General features: G+C 36.2%; 1 protein-coding gene across 18 annotated transcripts in view; it reads left to right on the top strand.

The window, feature by feature from the left end:
* DST (dystonin) overlaps positions 1–16763 on the top strand; it is a 307609-nt gene that overhangs the window by 168084 nt on the left and 122762 nt on the right. For 16 of the 18 annotated variants that reach the window (XM_075049328.1, XM_075049347.1, XM_075049329.1 and 13 more), the window contains 11 exons: positions 119–273; positions 408–534; positions 1684–1867; positions 2869–3026; positions 3359–3537; positions 3753–3891; positions 4720–4913; positions 7196–7358; positions 8048–8131; positions 8227–8334; positions 9080–9178. In XM_075049328.1, the coding sequence (XP_074905429.1) occupies positions 119–273; positions 408–534; positions 1684–1867; positions 2869–3026; positions 3359–3537; positions 3753–3891; positions 4720–4913; positions 7196–7358; positions 8048–8131; positions 8227–8334; positions 9080–9178 (1590 nt within the window). Of the gene's footprint in view, positions 1–118; positions 274–407; positions 535–1683; positions 1868–2868; positions 3027–3358; positions 3538–3752; positions 3892–4719; positions 4914–7195; positions 7359–8047; positions 8132–8226; positions 8335–9079; positions 9179–10722; positions 12349–13798; positions 16571–16763 lie in introns of those variants that run through there. The other 2 variants (XM_075049343.1, XM_075049334.1) reach the window with 2 other exon arrangements.

Below are 16763 nucleotides of genomic sequence, written 5' to 3'. Positions count from 1 at the left end.
TGAACATTGGTTTTGTTATTCTGTTGCTTATTTGTTGACATCATTTGCAGAAATGCTTTGTGAAAGTATTTTGTAATGCTTAGCTCATTAAATTATTCTGCTTTTCTGTTAATACTAGATAACTATTTACAAAGATGATGAGTGTGTACTAGCAAACAACTCCCATCGTGCTAAATGGAAAGTCATTAGCCCGAGTGGTAATGAGGCCATGGTTCCATCTGTATGCTTTTCAGTTCCTCCACCAAACAAAGAAGCAATAGATACAGCCAACAGGTAGGGACAAAACAAAACCACCCATTTTCTTTTAAAATTAATTTATATGACACTTGGGTTAAAATAACTTCTTACTTTTTTTTCCCTTTTCATGTGTTACTCTGGTCTAAAGTTGAAGTCTCTTTATGTTTCAGGATTGAACAGCAATTTCAGAATGTTCTGGCCCTTTGGCACGAGTCACATGTAAACATGAAGAGTGTGGTGTCCTGGCATTATCTCACCAATGAAATTGAAGCTGTTCGAGCTGGCAATGTTGCCTCGGTATGTGCTATGTCTAGGAAGGGCCTCTTAGCCATTTGCTGGGAAGTCATAGTCTACGCTTCGCAGAAACGTTGTATAATCAACAATTTGCAGCAATCCTCATCTTCCTTGTGGAAATAGCTGGCAGTGGCCATGCTGGTTATCACTGTGCAACGTTCTGCCTTGATCTGAGCAGCCTTTACACAGATACATTTGAGGAAGGAGCAGAGAGGTGGTATCATGAAGACTACCTGCCTCATCGTGCTAATCTCTCTAGTGTCCTGTTGTCAGCAGAGGGACAGGATCTCTTGAAAGCAATAAACAGTGTCTAAATCTGAATTTTGTTCTGCAAGAGTCTACCCTTCTGCATTTATGTTGAAGGTAACTGGGGAGATTAGCTTCATTAGGCTAAGGTTAATCTTCATGAAAAACTCCCATTATTTCCTCATGCTGCAACTTTCTAATAACAACGGAACAACTATGAGGTGACATTTAGTCTTTCAAGCTGAAGGCAGCTGAACACTCGTTTCTCTGTAATGCATTTTTTCTTTCTTATGCATGTCTGTAACTTGAAATGTTAAATAGCTAGTTAAGATCAATTTGTCAGAAATGAAATAGTGATAGAGATCAAAGTACTGTTCTTTCTGGCTAAAACAATGTGTGAGATCACTGAATTACACAATGTTAGATGTATAGTGTAACACTATTTAATACAATAGTTTATTATACAACATTGGTGTATATCTGTCTACAAACTGTTGCAATCATACTTGCAATACCCAAAATTACATTTTCACTCCTAATTTCCCACTGTTGCTATTAGAAGGAAGGAATCTGAGATAATTCTTGAAGTGTCCCTACTTGCATGACTCTTGCTGGCTGCTCATTTGTTGCTGTGTGGCATTAGATGGAGAAATGGTGCCTGATGTAGGGGTGGCTTAACACAGCCCATTGCTGGTGTTAAAGATGGAAAAGGATTTTATAGTGAGTGTAAACTGTAAGCTGTCAGGTGGACTCCAGCTTAGGAACAGCAAGCTTTCAGAACCTTGATTCTTTGACTTTACCATCTCAGTAATTGATCAATACAGCTTTTTGATAAAAAGCATTACAGGGAACTGTGTGAGTGATGTATCTTTGCTGACGGTGCCTTGGTTTTATAATCTGTTGCAGATAAAGACAATGCTGCCAGGTGAACATCAGCAGGTTCTAAGCAATTTGCAGTCCCGCTTTGATGATTTTGTGGAAGATAGCCGAGAGTCCAAAATCTTTACAAGCTCTGATACAGCACAGCTGGAAAGGGAAGTTAATGTTTGCAAGCAATACTATCAAGAGCTGCTGAAATCTGCAGAAAGAGGTAAAACTTCACTGAGAACAGTAGAAAGATGCCCTCATGAGAAAGATTGTAGCTCTTAATAAAACTTCTCTCTCTGAATACCAGCTTTTATGGATTACCCATTTTATCATATTGATATTGTTAATGCCTCAGTTCTTCTGAACAGATAGTCATCATTTTAACCATGTGCACAATTACATTGTACAGAAGCTCTAAGTTTTTTTAACTTTGTCTATAAGCTATGTAAAAATATTGATGTGTGTGTTACTTAATATACAGAGTGCTACAAAAAATTTTACACACAAGAATTTATTCTGTGCATTACAGCTCACTGTTTAGTCATGGCCTCCTTGTTTTTGAATGTTGGAAATGCAACTTGATTACTTTGTCGAGTTCATAACAGAATTAGAGCTTTTTTCACACTGCTAAGGCAAGAAAAGTATCCTAAGTATTTTCCTAGCTCCACGGAATGTCTGTAGTTACTGCTCTTTTAAGTCTGTTTTTAAATACAATAAGAACAGAAAGCTTAAAATATCTGTTCTGATTTACTGTCAAGTAGCTAATGACTTAAATACAGTAGTGCAAAGCTGATTACTGCATTAGCATAGTTCACTATACTTAAGGAAATATGAGCTGCCCTGTGCATCTGAAATAGAGGATTTAAAAAAAAAACCAAACAAAAGCCCAAAACCAAGCCCTGAAGGTTTACTGTAGTGTTGTGCCTGATATCAGTCACTGAGCTTAGCACTGTCTGCATAGGGGTGACGCCTGTACCTGAGCTGAATGGTCTAAAGACATACAATAATTTTTCATGTGTGAGGAGGTGATCTTATAACAGCTAAAATTTAAGGGTTCCTAAAATTTGCCTTGTAAGGCAAAAAATTCCAATAGAAACTGATGGGATTTCAACCAGTCATGAAAGACTTGTAGAATGTTGACTTTATAAAGTGCTTCAGGAGAAGACATGGTGAAAATGACATGATGGCTTTGTTTGGTAACATGCGCCTTGTTCCTTTCAACAGAGGAGCAGGAAGAATCTATTTACAATCTCTACATCTCTGAAGTCAGAAATATCAGACTACAGCTGGAGAGTTGTGAGGAGCGGTTAATACGGCAGATCCGAACCCCAATGGAAAGGGATGATCTACATGAAAGTGTGTTTAGGATTTCAGAGCAAGAGGTGAGCCTTTGAGAAAGGCTCTTTTACCTAGGAAAAGAAATTTTATTTTAAAACAAATATATCCAGACATTTTGACTGTAGCCAGAAAGGTTTGCAGTGTACCTTGAAAAGACAAGAGTCAAAGATTAAGCTTGTGTTTGTGAGAAAAAAAGATGCCAATAAATGGTGAGTCTGTTAGTTTCCCTTTTATGCATACGTTCCTTTTTAAATTTTTTTAATGGTGTCCACATGAAACAAGCAAAGGAGAGTAGACCTGTACTGGTAATGATATGTAGACTGTACATCAGGTTGATGTAGGATAAAAGCACTGTCAATCACCTTTCATTTTACAGAAACTGAAGAAAGAGCTGGATCGGCTGAAGGATGACTTGGGAGTCATCACAGATAAATGTGAAGAGTTTTTCAGTCAAGCTGCTGGTTCACCTTCAGTCCCTACTCTGCGCTCTGAGCTCAATGTTGTTATTCAGAACATGAACCAAGTTTATTCCATGTCTTCCATTTACATAGATAAGTATGTAACAGGCCATCTCTCATCACACGTGTTTAGTTTACAGTTTTCAAAATAAATATGAAGATATTAGTACAAATAATACTGATCAAGGAAAAGGGAGTTAACATTTTAACATTATATAAAGGGGTACCCCATGACATGAAAAGGCTGAAAAACACAAGTGTATTGAATGTTGTTATTAATGGTTCCGTTAACAAGAGATTACTGTTTTTCAGATTAAAAACTGTAAATTTGGTGCTGAAGAACACCCAAGGAGCAGAATCATTAGTAAAACTCTATGAAACAAAATTGTGTGAAGAAGAGGCAGTAACAGCTGACAAAAACAATATTGAAAATCTGATGGGTACATTAAAGGTAAGAGTTGGCCGATGCCTTTTCATGCGCAAATCAAAAATTAATAGGAAAATGATCTGTCTTGTAACACCTGATTTTGTTATGATATACTGTATATTGTATCAAAAGTTGGCCTATGTATTTGGAGGAAAGTCTGTATTAGGATTGACATCTCAGAAAAAAATGACAGCTTTGGAGCCTTAGGAATTGGATAGTTTGCATGCTCATTCCTGCTGTTAGGAAATGCCTTGAAGTATCTGAACTTCCAAGAGTGGCACTTGTCAATGCTGCAGTAAGACTTATTTTTTTGTCTTTTCAAAAGGTAACATATACTTAAGGTAACATAAATATATTGTTATATAAATGTGGCGACAATAACATTCCTGCTACTGTTACGGTATACTAATCAGGGCTTCCAGGAAGTTTGGCAGGTATCTTCGCAAACTGGTAAGATTGAAGTTCAGCATTTTTTGAGTGCTGTATATGCCTCATTTTAATATTGCAAATGATGAGTAATGCTTTTTTTGTTAGATAGAATGATTGGCATCTACGTAGTGATTTTTTTGAAAGCTGTAGTTTTTTAAGATAAGTGTATTAATTTGCTGTCCATGTTTTGATCTATGTGTTGTAGGGGATGCTGTTAGTTAGAATTATTTTGCAGTTCATAGTGAATTAGTTGCTTCAGACCCATTCTGGTGCCATTCTAGTGTTTGAGCAACCAAAAGTAAAATACTCATTTAAACATTTTTTGTTTATTCATTTATACATTTTACTCATGTAAAATACTCATTTATAAAATAGTGTCATAATTTAGGAGTTATTTACAATTTATCATTTATCACATACTAGCAATGGAGATCTGAAGTAGATGAGAAAAGACAAGTGTTCCATGCCTTAGAGGATGAACTACAGAAGGCAAAGATGATCAGTGATCAGATGTTTAAAATGCACAAGGAACGTGATCTTGACTTCGACTGGCATAAAGAAAAAGTTGATCAGTTAGCCGAGAGGTGGCAAAACATTCATTGTCAAATTGAAAATAGGTTAGTATAACTTCTTATTATAATCTGTTCATGTTTTATGCTGGTTTTGTTGTTTCTGAGGAAAAAGAATATTAAAATAGGTCAGCATAGTTTTCTGAACTGTTTGTGAAATGTGCTAAGATCAACTTTCTGACCCTTTCTGTGCTGTTGACATCATTGTCTTACTTTTCCACAGGAGATGTCTGTGACTGTGGAGCACCAAAAAATTAACAAGATATAGAAACATTATTTACTTACAACTTATTGAGGCACAGTAGAGATAAATTGTCTTTTTTATTTCCAAAGAAAAGCCTGCAGAAATGGCTTGCTGTCCTATGGAAATACCATCTGTTTCTCCACATAATTAGTTCTGACAGGCTAAACTGATGAGCTGATTCATCATTTACGATTGGATTCATGTTAACTTGCTTTTAGTGACTGAAGTGCTAAGTCTGGAAGTCCTTAGCTTCCATTGACTTCTGTGATAATTTTGCTGCAATAACTTTTGGTGAAGTGCCAGTATTTTCTTTTGGTGTGCAACTGTTTTCATGCAGCCTTAATATCCAGTTGAGATGTTGCTCTAAATTCAGCCCTTCAGTATTACTGTCACGATGATATTGGAGAATGTTACTCAAATGCACATGCCTACACAGATGTGCAGGTACAGCAGAACACACCTGCCCATAATTTTGAAGGAGATATGCGTATATGACATTCCTGGAAATAATTTTTCCTTCAGTCTCTATAGTTCTGTTTCTCATATTTGAAGGAACCAGAACTATAGAGACTGAAGGAAGAAGTATGGGCAAGTTAAGGAAGTATGTACTGTACAGCCTGAATTTATTTCCTTTAAAATCTACTTTAGTTTGTCATAACAGATAACCTGAACAAGAGCATCAAAGATAGTGCTGTTGATGTAAAAACTCACACAACAACCTTTCCCCTTTTTGTTCTCCTTTTCTAAGGGATGAATACCTAATCAGGTGCAATACTGAAGTTATTCACTTGTAATTAACTAATTTAGTTGTCTCTATTTAACATTGCTGGAAGTTAAAAGGAAGATGGGCAAAAGCTGACTCATTTAAAGCTGACTGCAGAATGGCTAGCTTTAAATGCACCTCAGATATTTCATCATTTGATAGCATGACATAATCTAAATGATAAAACAGTAGTTTTATGAGCTGCTGAAGTGTCCTTATTTCCTCAGAGGGCAAACATGAACCACATGCTCTCCTCACAGGACTGTATCCTGAATAGAATATGCTGAAAAATTACTGTTAATAGAGTGGCTTCTAGTGTAAATAGGACAGATTGTGGTAGTTGCAGCATGGAGCTGTAAACAAGCTGCTTTCTGCAAATGTTCCCTCTGCTGCTTCCTAACACCTTGACACTGATGATCATTATACAAAAAGTATGTACAAATATTGGCTGCAGTTATGATCCTTTCTCTTTTTTTATGGTTATTAGCTTTAAAACATGCTTAAGGATGAAACCTGAGCAATACGGTTTCCTTTGCTTGCTCTTTTTCAGTCTCCCTATGGCATCTTGAGAACAACACTAGAGCAATTCAAAGTATTCATTCCAAGTAGAACTATAAAAAGTTGTTTAATAAGTATGTTTATTCTGCAGTTGGAGTGGTATATTTATATGATCTTTGAAGTAACAGTATAAGGATCATGAAAGAAAAACTATCAGTATTCTCATCAGTATGGAAACCACTTTCAAAAAATATACAGCACTTTCTTTTCAGGTCAAACACGTGATTTAAAAATGGACTTACAGGAACAGTTACTTTCACCCATTAGAACATTTAAAGGCTTTAGTTTTAGTGTAACTCCTATTGTTTTGTGGAAGGCACAGAGAGTATGGTGAACCAACCATGACTTAACTCCAGCACAGCATGCTCCTTCTTGAGTTACATAGGTCACATTTGAAATCCTCTCACTTCTTATAACAGAATTAATTGCTGTTGCAGAGCCCTCCCTCTTGCTTGGGGTTTCCTGTGCTTATGGAGTTTCAAGCAGTTTAGCTCACTACTGAGGGATATATGCAGTTTCTTCTGTAGTAGGATCTCTCCTGGGTGTCATTTATGACAAATGAAAAGGCTTCATCAAGGTGGGAATCTTGGTGTTTGAGAAGTTAATTTACTGTTTAGTTAGTGTTATTTTAGTATGTTTATAGTGTGAACTATAAGCAGTGCTAAGGCATCTGAAGCCTTTAAAGCTGTATTTGGCTTAGTGTTGCAGTTTTTATCTTTAATATTCATCTTCTCCCCTTTGGCTTATCTTCTAAAATAAAATCAGGTTGCGTGACTTAGAAGGTATTAATAAATCTCTGAAGTATTACAAAGATACTTACAATTCTTTGGACACTTGGATTCAACAAGTGGAAGATGCTCAGCGAAAGATTCAAGAAATCCATCCGGAAAATAGCAAAGCATTGGCTAAACAGCTGAACCAACATAAGGTATGGAAGGGATCTTATTGTAGGAAAGCACTGCTGTAATGACCAAAGAATTAAAACATCAGTTTAACCCAGTATTGTCAGTCTTATTTCTTGATAGGAGGTGCTAATATCCCTCAGCCCTTATTGTAAAATTCCAAGTCATCACCAGTTTTTATGGTTTTATGTTTATAATGCAGCTAACATCATGAATGTATCACTCACTAACTATTGCCGTTTTATAGACCACATTGTTTTGGTCCTCAAATGTGCAAGAAGAGCAGAACCTTAGAGGGTGCCTAGAATTCTGGAATCTCCTTATTGCATCATTTTTTATTCAGTATTGCTCTTGGTATTTATGGACATAGAAATATTTTCATGGAAGCAGGGCTACACTCAACAACTGTCTCCTGCAAGAAAGAAATGCAGCTTAAATAAGAGACAAAATAATAAATTATATGCACGAAATGGTGTATTCTTGATTTTGTTTTAAGTTCACTCACTGGCTATTAAACGTGGCAGATTTTTTTCACTCCTTCTGTACTCTAAGCCTGACAAAGCCCAGGACATAGGCTTGAGCAAATAATTACTTGTGCACGCATGGCAATGAGCGTATTATGTAACTTTCGTGATGTTAGATAAAGTAGAGTTGCTAATAATAATAGTAATAAAAATAACTTTTTAAGATGAAAATGTAGATTCATATTTTACAGATGCTGGTTTCTGAGATTGAAATGAAACAAGGCAAAATAGATGAATGCCAGAAGTATTCAGAACAATACTCAGCTGCTGTGAAGGTAATAAATAACGTTATACTTAGAATTCTTTTTTTTGTGTGTGTGTCAGTATCATGTGGAATGCCAGTCATTTTGTGTATTTTCTCTTTTTACAGGACTATGAGTTGCAGACTATGACCTACAGAGCTATGGTTGACTCCCAACAAAAATCTCCAGTGAAACGCCGAAGAATGCAAAGCTCATCAGACTTCATTATTCAAGAGGTAAATGGATTTCTTATGACAGGAAAATGTGGTTTTTTTGAGTCTTTGCTTAAAACAGAGTAAACACAAGAATGGGATTTAGGATTTATTAATGATTAAATAGTGTAACCCAAGCAAGATTATTTTTTTCTCTATGGATATTATGTGATAAATATTCTGTTGGTCACTATGCAGTATTTAGATAAAGAAACACTATATTGCTGTTGATAATCAAAAGTCCCCTAAATTATAAAAAGCTATATGAAAAATGTACCTCAGTAAAACGGTTTAGAACTACCTCTGGGTTAGATCTTGATCACAGTAAACAGGGGGGGCTTTCATCTTTGCTATGGTAAAACTTACCAGATCCTAACACTGACAAATTCCAAGGCAAATCAGCCTCATTTGGGTGGGAAAGATAAGTCTGTCTCCCTGCTAACTGTTAGAGAGGAATAGTGACCAGTGCTGCTTGTCCCTTTTATAACCTATTCTTACAGGGGGGAAGAATCAAGTGACTGTGAAGTCAAAACATTGTCTTCTGTTTCTTCTCCTTATGGATCTCCTCATAGATCCTTAGGATTTATTTGTGAAAGTGCACCCTGTTGATGGCATTCAACTTGGGAATCAAAATTAGGACTTTGGATTCCAAAATCAGGATTTTAGAATCAAAATCAGGATAAGTTCTAGAGTAGTGTTTATCACCTCTTTGAAGGTTAATGGAAGTGTTTCCCTCTATCTCCCCCACCCCACCTTTGTTTTTCTGCAGTTCATGGATTTACGGACTCGTTATACTGCCTTAGTGACCTTGATGACCCAATACATTAAGTTTGCAGGTGACTCTTTGAAAAGACTGGAGGAGGAAGAGGTAAGTCATCCCCTGGCAGCCAGCCGAGCGAAAAGAACAGCTAGGCAAACAAAGAGCAATATACCTGTTGGAATTATTCACAAAGTTAGCAGCAGATATGAAAGACTAGAATTCCTTATATACTGGACTTAATATAGAAATGTAGGAGTGTTAAATTACACCAGTATCATTTAGATAAGCAAAATCCTATACCATCCATACATTTTACCGGTTCTTCCAGCTAGAAGGATCATATGATTCACTAAATTCTGATGGAGATATAGTTACATACAGTACATTTTAATACTTTAATATTTTAGGGCTTGATCTTTTGGATAAATGCAGACATTAAAATGAGGGCAAACTTAGTGTGCACACACCATTGATATTCTATGTAGGCCTTAATATTCCACAATATGCATTCTGGTCCACTTAACATATAAGGGAGTTCTTTAAACAGGGAGATGCATTGCCCTCTTAATTAACTTCTTAAGTTTCTTTGACATGTTTAGATTTTCTTTTTCCTTCTACCTTTCTACTGTATTGATTCCTTGGGGTCAAACAGCATTTTATTTATGCTTAGTGTTTAAACAAGAGTAGGTTATTGAAATTGAGCAGACAAATTACTCAAAATACATGCTTGCTGCAGAATCAACCTTCCAAATAATTGAGAAAAAAGTACTTTTAAATTCTTCACTGTCTTTTGAAATCTTTCTCTCTGGAAGAGATTATATAGTCATTCTTTATGGACTACAGTGCTTTAGTATAATCTATACAGTGCATATCTCTAAAATAATGCCCATATTAAATGCAGTCCTATATAAACTACATGAAATTGGAGAATACTATCATAAGGTATAAATTTTAATGTTTATTACAGAAAAACAGAGTTCTTAAATGCATGTCTGGTGCTGGCTTTGTCTTTATTGGCTTTTCTTGCTATTGATTATGTCTGGACAAACTGTAACACTAACAGCATGTATCTTTGTGCATCATGAAGTGGTGGAGCATACTGATGGAAATACATAATATTTGTTGTTGATAAGTATCCATTATAACTGAGGATTTAGTATGATTAATAATGCTATGGTATCAAAGATAAAAAGTGAAACAAAGAACAAGAATTGAAACAAGGATCAAGAAACCTGTGAATGCCAATAGGCTTCACATTCTTTCAGAGCAAATGGAATCTTTTAAACTCTTTGGAGTTTCAGTCTGCTCTGAATCTCCAGGACTGCTTCTTTGGAAATCAAACACCCCCCATCTTCCATCCTCCTCCACCTTCCAGCAGCCTTCTAAATCTGTTAGCTTATATGAAGATAACCGAAGTAGATTTCCAGTCTCAAAGTGATTTGATGGGTTTTTTCTTTGTAATGAGGGTAGCAAATCAGAAAATTAATAATCCTTTTCAAAGGAGAAATGATCATTTTTTTTCTTCTGGGATCAGACCTCTGAAGTCTGTGATCATTCAAAGATTTTCTTCCATGCCAATCTTTCTTCCTAACTCTCAGTAATAGCATTAAGAATGCACAGAATAAGGGGAAAACCCAGATGCTTTCCATGATATCTCAGTTTAATCCATGTGCTGTCATGCTCAGAGCTTACCAGAAGAGAGTGAACTCCAGCAACCTGTGAAGTCAGATGAAGTCTCTCAACGTTTGGGATGTAATGAAGCTGTTGAATTCAGAGAGGAAAACACACCTAATGAAAGCATGATGGATGTGGAATATTTGCAAAAAGATAACTCTTCCAGTAAACCTAAACACACAGAAAATAAATTGGAAATGGACAGAAGAAAATTAGATGTAGCCATATATGATAAAATCAAAACTGATAGAATATTAAAGCAATTTTTTAATTTCAGTGGCCAAGAAAGTAGCATTAGTGGCAACAGAGAAAATAAGCTACATACAGAGCAAGAGAATTTAATGGGTTTTGGTAATCAAAGTATAGAAGAAGAAAATGGTAGAAAAGATTGTTTTGTTTCAGCTGAGATCTGTGTGAGTGTGAATAAGGATCCTGGTGAAATGTTAAATGAGCAAATTGTTAATGAAGAGAGACAGAAAACAGAGGCAGTATCAAAGAAATTGCCTGAAGTGGAAGTGTTACACAAAACCACAGGAAAAAAATTTTCAAGAAAGGCAGGGAGTGATGTTTCAACAGAGGAAGAATATGAGATGCAATCACAAACTAATTTTGAGCTAACAATGAAGAAAGATGAAGTTACTCCAAAAACTGGAAGGCATGCCCTGGATATCAGCCTTTACAAGCAACCAAGAACCCATTTTGAATGTCAGTGTAAAGAACATTGCTTTATGGAAACTAATAGCCATAATACTTTAAACTCTGAAGACAAACAGTTTCAAGTGTGTGGTGAAAAAGGCGACTCTCTTTCAGGTGTAAGGGATGCAATACCTTTAGAGAAAGTTGCATCCTCTGCCAGAGAGCTGGCAGCACACAATGGACGTGAAAAGACAAAGTTAAATTTGCAATCTGTGAGCAATCCAGGTGTTTCTGCTGTTGTTGAAAGGGATACAACCAAACTGCACAGAGCATCTCTGGATAAAAGTTACTTCATAGCAGAAAACATAATCGTAGAAAAATCAAATTTAAATCCAAATGAAGCCAAGAGTACAATGCGAGAAATTTTGGCTGTTTCTTCAGGAAATATTTCAGAGAATCAGTATGCAGCAAAAGTCTCTGAATCTTATCCATTAGATTTTGAAGTGTCACCAGTGCATAGTGATCCAAGTTTAGGTACAGAATTGTTAGGAAATGCTGGTGATTTAAATGCAGATACAGCCCTCTCAGAAATTATTTATGGAGGAGAGGATTATGTTCCATTATCAGAACATCGATTAGCAAAAAAGCTTCTGAGTCACGATGAGAAAGTAAGTGAGAAGAAAATACCACAGGGTAAAATTTATGGTTTGGACAACATAAATATAAGTGGGGAGAAACAGAGTGGAGAAGACAAGTTCGAACAGGGTCAGAAATGTAAAGATTTATTGCTAGTTGCAGAAATGGACAGTAGAGATAAGGGTCATAGCACAAAGGTACCTGGAAAAAACACTGAACTCCAGAAAACATTCTGTGAAAAAACAGGGAAAAAAGCCTCACTTGAAAAAAAGGAAAAGCAAAATAAAAGAGGCGATGATAATGAACAGAGAAGGAGCACAACTGTTATTAAGGTACCAGAGTTTTTATGCAATGGAAGTGAAACAGTTAATTTAAAAATGATTCTTAACCAATCTAAATCAACATTTGAATCTCAAAATATGTCAAGGTCAAGTGATTTAAAGTTGATTGAACATAATTTGAACAATGAATATGCTAATGATATATTAATTACTGTTCATTTTGAGATTTAAGTTCATATAAATTTATGTTTATTTTCTATTACTATTTAATTACCATCCTTTTCTCCACCCAGCTGATGCTCAGCCATGTTGATTAGAAATAACAAAAGTTAACAAGATACAGTTTGTGACTGTATCTGTATTTTAAGTTCGCCTTTTTCAAGTGTAATACATTAGATTCTGTGTCTATTACAGCATAAAAGGAGATCAGATAAGAAACCAATTTAAATGTTTTGTAGCCATTGGAGTCTGGTCAGAATTGTGACACAGGGAAGTACGTAGAGGAACTGAAGAAGCTGCCTTTGCATTAGCCTTTTAGGAAATAAGTTTAATGTATCATATGAAAAATTAAGTAAATTTGGTAAATTCGAACTAAATCAACATTTTGTGTATTTGAAAATGTTGCTATAATTACCCTTTATGCCATGTTTGTATGATCATAGAAATACAGGTGTGTTTTTACCTTGTGTTAGCTCACATTTGGTAACTAACACTACAGTAGTACTAATGAAGACAAGGTATGTATGGTTTTAACCATATTATTACTGGTGAATACACGTCTTGCTTATAAGAGTTTCCCTTGATCTGCCAACATACAGAGACTACTAGCCAACTGGTTTTCACTAGGATTTTCCTAATAACCATGTTTATACTTCTAACTGTGTCTACACTGCAGAGCAGCTGTGCTCTTGCCAGTTCCCCAGCTGAGCCAGTGGGGAGGCATTGGGACTGTGGAGCATAGAGGTACTGGGGCTTAAATACATCTCTTTCTGGAGCTGATGCATCTTGGCTCTAGCTCTAGGTACTGTTTCTTTTTCTGGACGGGATTTCCAAACTTGTCTTGTGTTGTTTTTGCTCACACGCATAAAATTCTTCTTCCAATTCCTACTGAACTAATCCAGAAATGATAGGCCACTTTCTCCTTGGGAATTCTTTCACATAGCATTTGGCTCACTGTTTGCTCTACCTGTTTGTTTGGAGAAAAAGCATATGCAAGCTGTTGTTTGATGCTGGTTACTGCTAAGAGGCATCTGTCTGAAGTGAGAAGCTTCAGAACTTCTTCACTTTGTGGATGTCTTTATGAAGGGTTTCATATTTGGCTAATGGTAACTTCCTGAAGCCTTCAAGAGAAGGTGATGGTGGTGGGAACTGCTCGTCCTACCTTCTGGGCATACCATATATATATGAGTAAGTATTTTCCATTCTGCTTTTCAAAGAACCTAATGTGTTTCATATGCTGTATTACAAGAAGTATATTCCAACTAATCTTATTCCTTTACAGATTTTAAAGAATAAAGAAGCATCAGCACGTGAGGCATATTCAGATCTAATGGCACAGCAAAACAACACAATAGATGAGAACAGAAAACTTATGGGAAAGGTAAAAACACTTGAGGAGATGTTGGAGGATATGAAGAAACAAAAATTCCAAGTGGAACAGGAGCTCCCTAAAGTGAGGGAAGCTGCAGAAAAAGAGTGGAAGAAGCAGCAAAAGGACATGGAAGAGATTTGTCTTCAGAAGACCAAAGCTGAGCAAGAAGCAAAGCAGTGTCGTATAGATCTAGAGAGCATTGAGAAAGAGAAAGCAGATGCAGAGCAGGAGTTGGAGTGTGTAAAGAAGCTCATTTTTCAGGCAGAGACTCAAAGAAGTATACTGGAAGAAAACCTCCGTGCTTTTCGAAATCAAATAGAAGAAAGCACTTTTACCAGAAGAAATCTTGAAGAGCATCTAAGAAGAAAAGATACTAATCTTCATGATTTAGAGCAACAAAAAAAAACCTTAATGCAGGAACTGAAGAAAAAAACAGAAGCAGAGGAGAAACTTATGAAACTGATAAAGCAAATGGAACAAGGTCTTGAATTTAAAGGGAACCTATCAGAAATAAAGCTGCAAGAAAGAGAGAAAGCTGAAGCCAGAAGGAAGGTAGTTGAAGGCAGGTACCCTGTAACTAGAGAAACTTCCCTGCCAACTTTCAGAGCTGAGCAAGGCAGCCAGTGTAGGACTGATTCTGAAATTACAAGTTTCCAGAAGAAACAAGAAGCCAAAAAAGTAGAAGAGCTGAAACAGAAGATAGATGAGCTAACCCTTGCTAACAAAAAAGCTGATAAAACTATTAAAGACCTGAAATATGAACTGAATGAAATTGAGCTTCAGAAATCATCAACAGAAGAAAAGTCTTGTTTATTAAAAGAAAAACTAGATAAAGTCAATAGTGAACTTAAATGCCTAAAAATTAAGTTGGAGGAAAAAGACCAAGTAGAGCAGGGATATTTGCAACAGTTGAAAGAACTGGACAAGCAGCTGCATAGAACCACAGGTAAAGCTGAAGAGATGATGCAAGAAACTATAGATCTTAAGAAAATTAAGATGAACTATCAGGAGGAGCTGAAATCTGTTCAGCAAGAAAAGACACAGCTAAAAAGAGAGGTAGAGGAGTTAAGTAGATCACAGACAAAAACTGAAATCACTATCAAACATTTAAATTCACAAATCAGTTCTCTTCAAAAAGAGAAGCTGGCAGCTGAACACAGAACACAGATGTGCAAAGGAGAAGCAAATAGTCTTCAAGACCAATATAAGAAAATTCAAGAACAGTTGCTTCAAAAAACAAAAGTAGAGAAAGAAAACCAGCAGGAAATTCAGATTCTGAAGAATGAATTAGCCAAAAGTAATGAGGTGTCAGAAGCATTGAAACGAAAGATAGAGGACCTTAATAAATGGAATACTGAAACAAAACTAGCAATGAAGCAAATTCAGTCTGAATCAGAGAAGATTACTTTGGAAAAACAAAGTATTCAGAGGAAAAATGATGCATTAAAAGCCCTAGCAGATGGTTTCAAAGAGCAACTGCGCACAACAAATGAACAATTGCACAAGCAAACAATAATTGAGCAAGACTTCATATGTAAAATCAAAAGCCTAGAAGTTGATCTAGCAAAAACAAAAGACTTAGCTAGTGAATATAAACAAAAATGTGATAAACAAAGTGCTTCCACCCTAGCCATTGACCAGGAAGTTAAAAATCTAAATGCCCAAATGAATACTTTAACTATGGAAAAGAGAGTGAGTGAGCAGAAGGTGCAACTACAACAAGCTCATATACAAGAGCTAAGTAGTAAATTAAAAAAATTACAGGATGAACTCCATCAGAAGACTCTGGATGAACAAATGGCACGGAAGAAGATGATTCTGTTTCAGGAAGAATCCATTAAGTTTAAACACTCTGCAGAGGAATTTAGGAAAAAAGTTGAAAAATTACTGGAATCCCATAGCATCACAGAAAAGGACATTTCTGGCATAAAACTAGAATGTGTTGCTCTTCAGCAGGAAAAGCATATGGCTGAGGAACATATCATGTTTTACAAGATACAAATGGAAGATCTGCAAGAAAGGCTTAAACAATGTCACGAACAACTACAGCAAGGGAAGCAGGCTGAAATGGACTATCACCAGAAGTGCAGGAAACTTGAAGAAGAATTGGAAGTGCAGAAGCACATGGTTGAGAGCTTGAAACAGAAAATGGACCTGCAGGTCAGGGAGAGTGAACACAGGTTTCTTTTGCTTCAGAATGAAGTTCAGCAAAACAATAAACTCCAAGATTCTGGATTTAAATTGAGCTGTGAGAGAAGAGGGAATGATTTCAATTACCTGAGAGACACTGCAACTAGAGAATTTGAACAGCTTCCTCCACATGCAAAACCCAGCTCACCTTTGTTAAGGCAGAAACAGGAGAGATTAGGTTTTAAATCTGATCAAATAGAAGGAAATACATTGTACGTGAGTGCTGATGATATGATACCGAGAGAGGTGCAGTTCCAGATGTCAAGAATAAACCAATCACTAGAAGAAGATTCAAGGCCACAATCTTTTACAGAGTTTGTTTCTCAAACAAGTACACAGTTCCAGATAACTTTTGATAAAGCAAACCAAATCTCTGGAACATCTGAAAGGGACAAATTGAGAAACAGGAACCTACACAGTTCCAGACAAACTATTAGACATGGAGAAGACACGAAACATGAATTAGGAGTGGTAAAACTGCAACCCTTGGAGGTACACACTACGTTTTGTGAGGGTTTGCCTTCCTAGTGCTGGTTTTTACTATTCTGTTTCTTTGTTCGTTTGTTTGTTTTTAGTTATATGTTATCACTATTCTGTACTCTCTCTAACGTTTCTTATGTTCTTACCTTGGTGAAGGGAACCCCTTCATTCTTACATGACAAAAAAAGCTTTTCATTAGGCCTTT

Source organism: Buteo buteo, chromosome 17 (genome assembly GCF_964188355.1).
Source record: "Buteo buteo chromosome 17, bButBut1.hap1.1, whole genome shotgun sequence".
NCBI classification, from domain to species: domain Eukaryota; kingdom Metazoa; phylum Chordata; class Aves; order Accipitriformes; family Accipitridae; genus Buteo; species Buteo buteo.
Note: the sequence above shows the minus strand (reverse complement) of the source record. Positions and strands in the feature narration are given on the sequence as shown.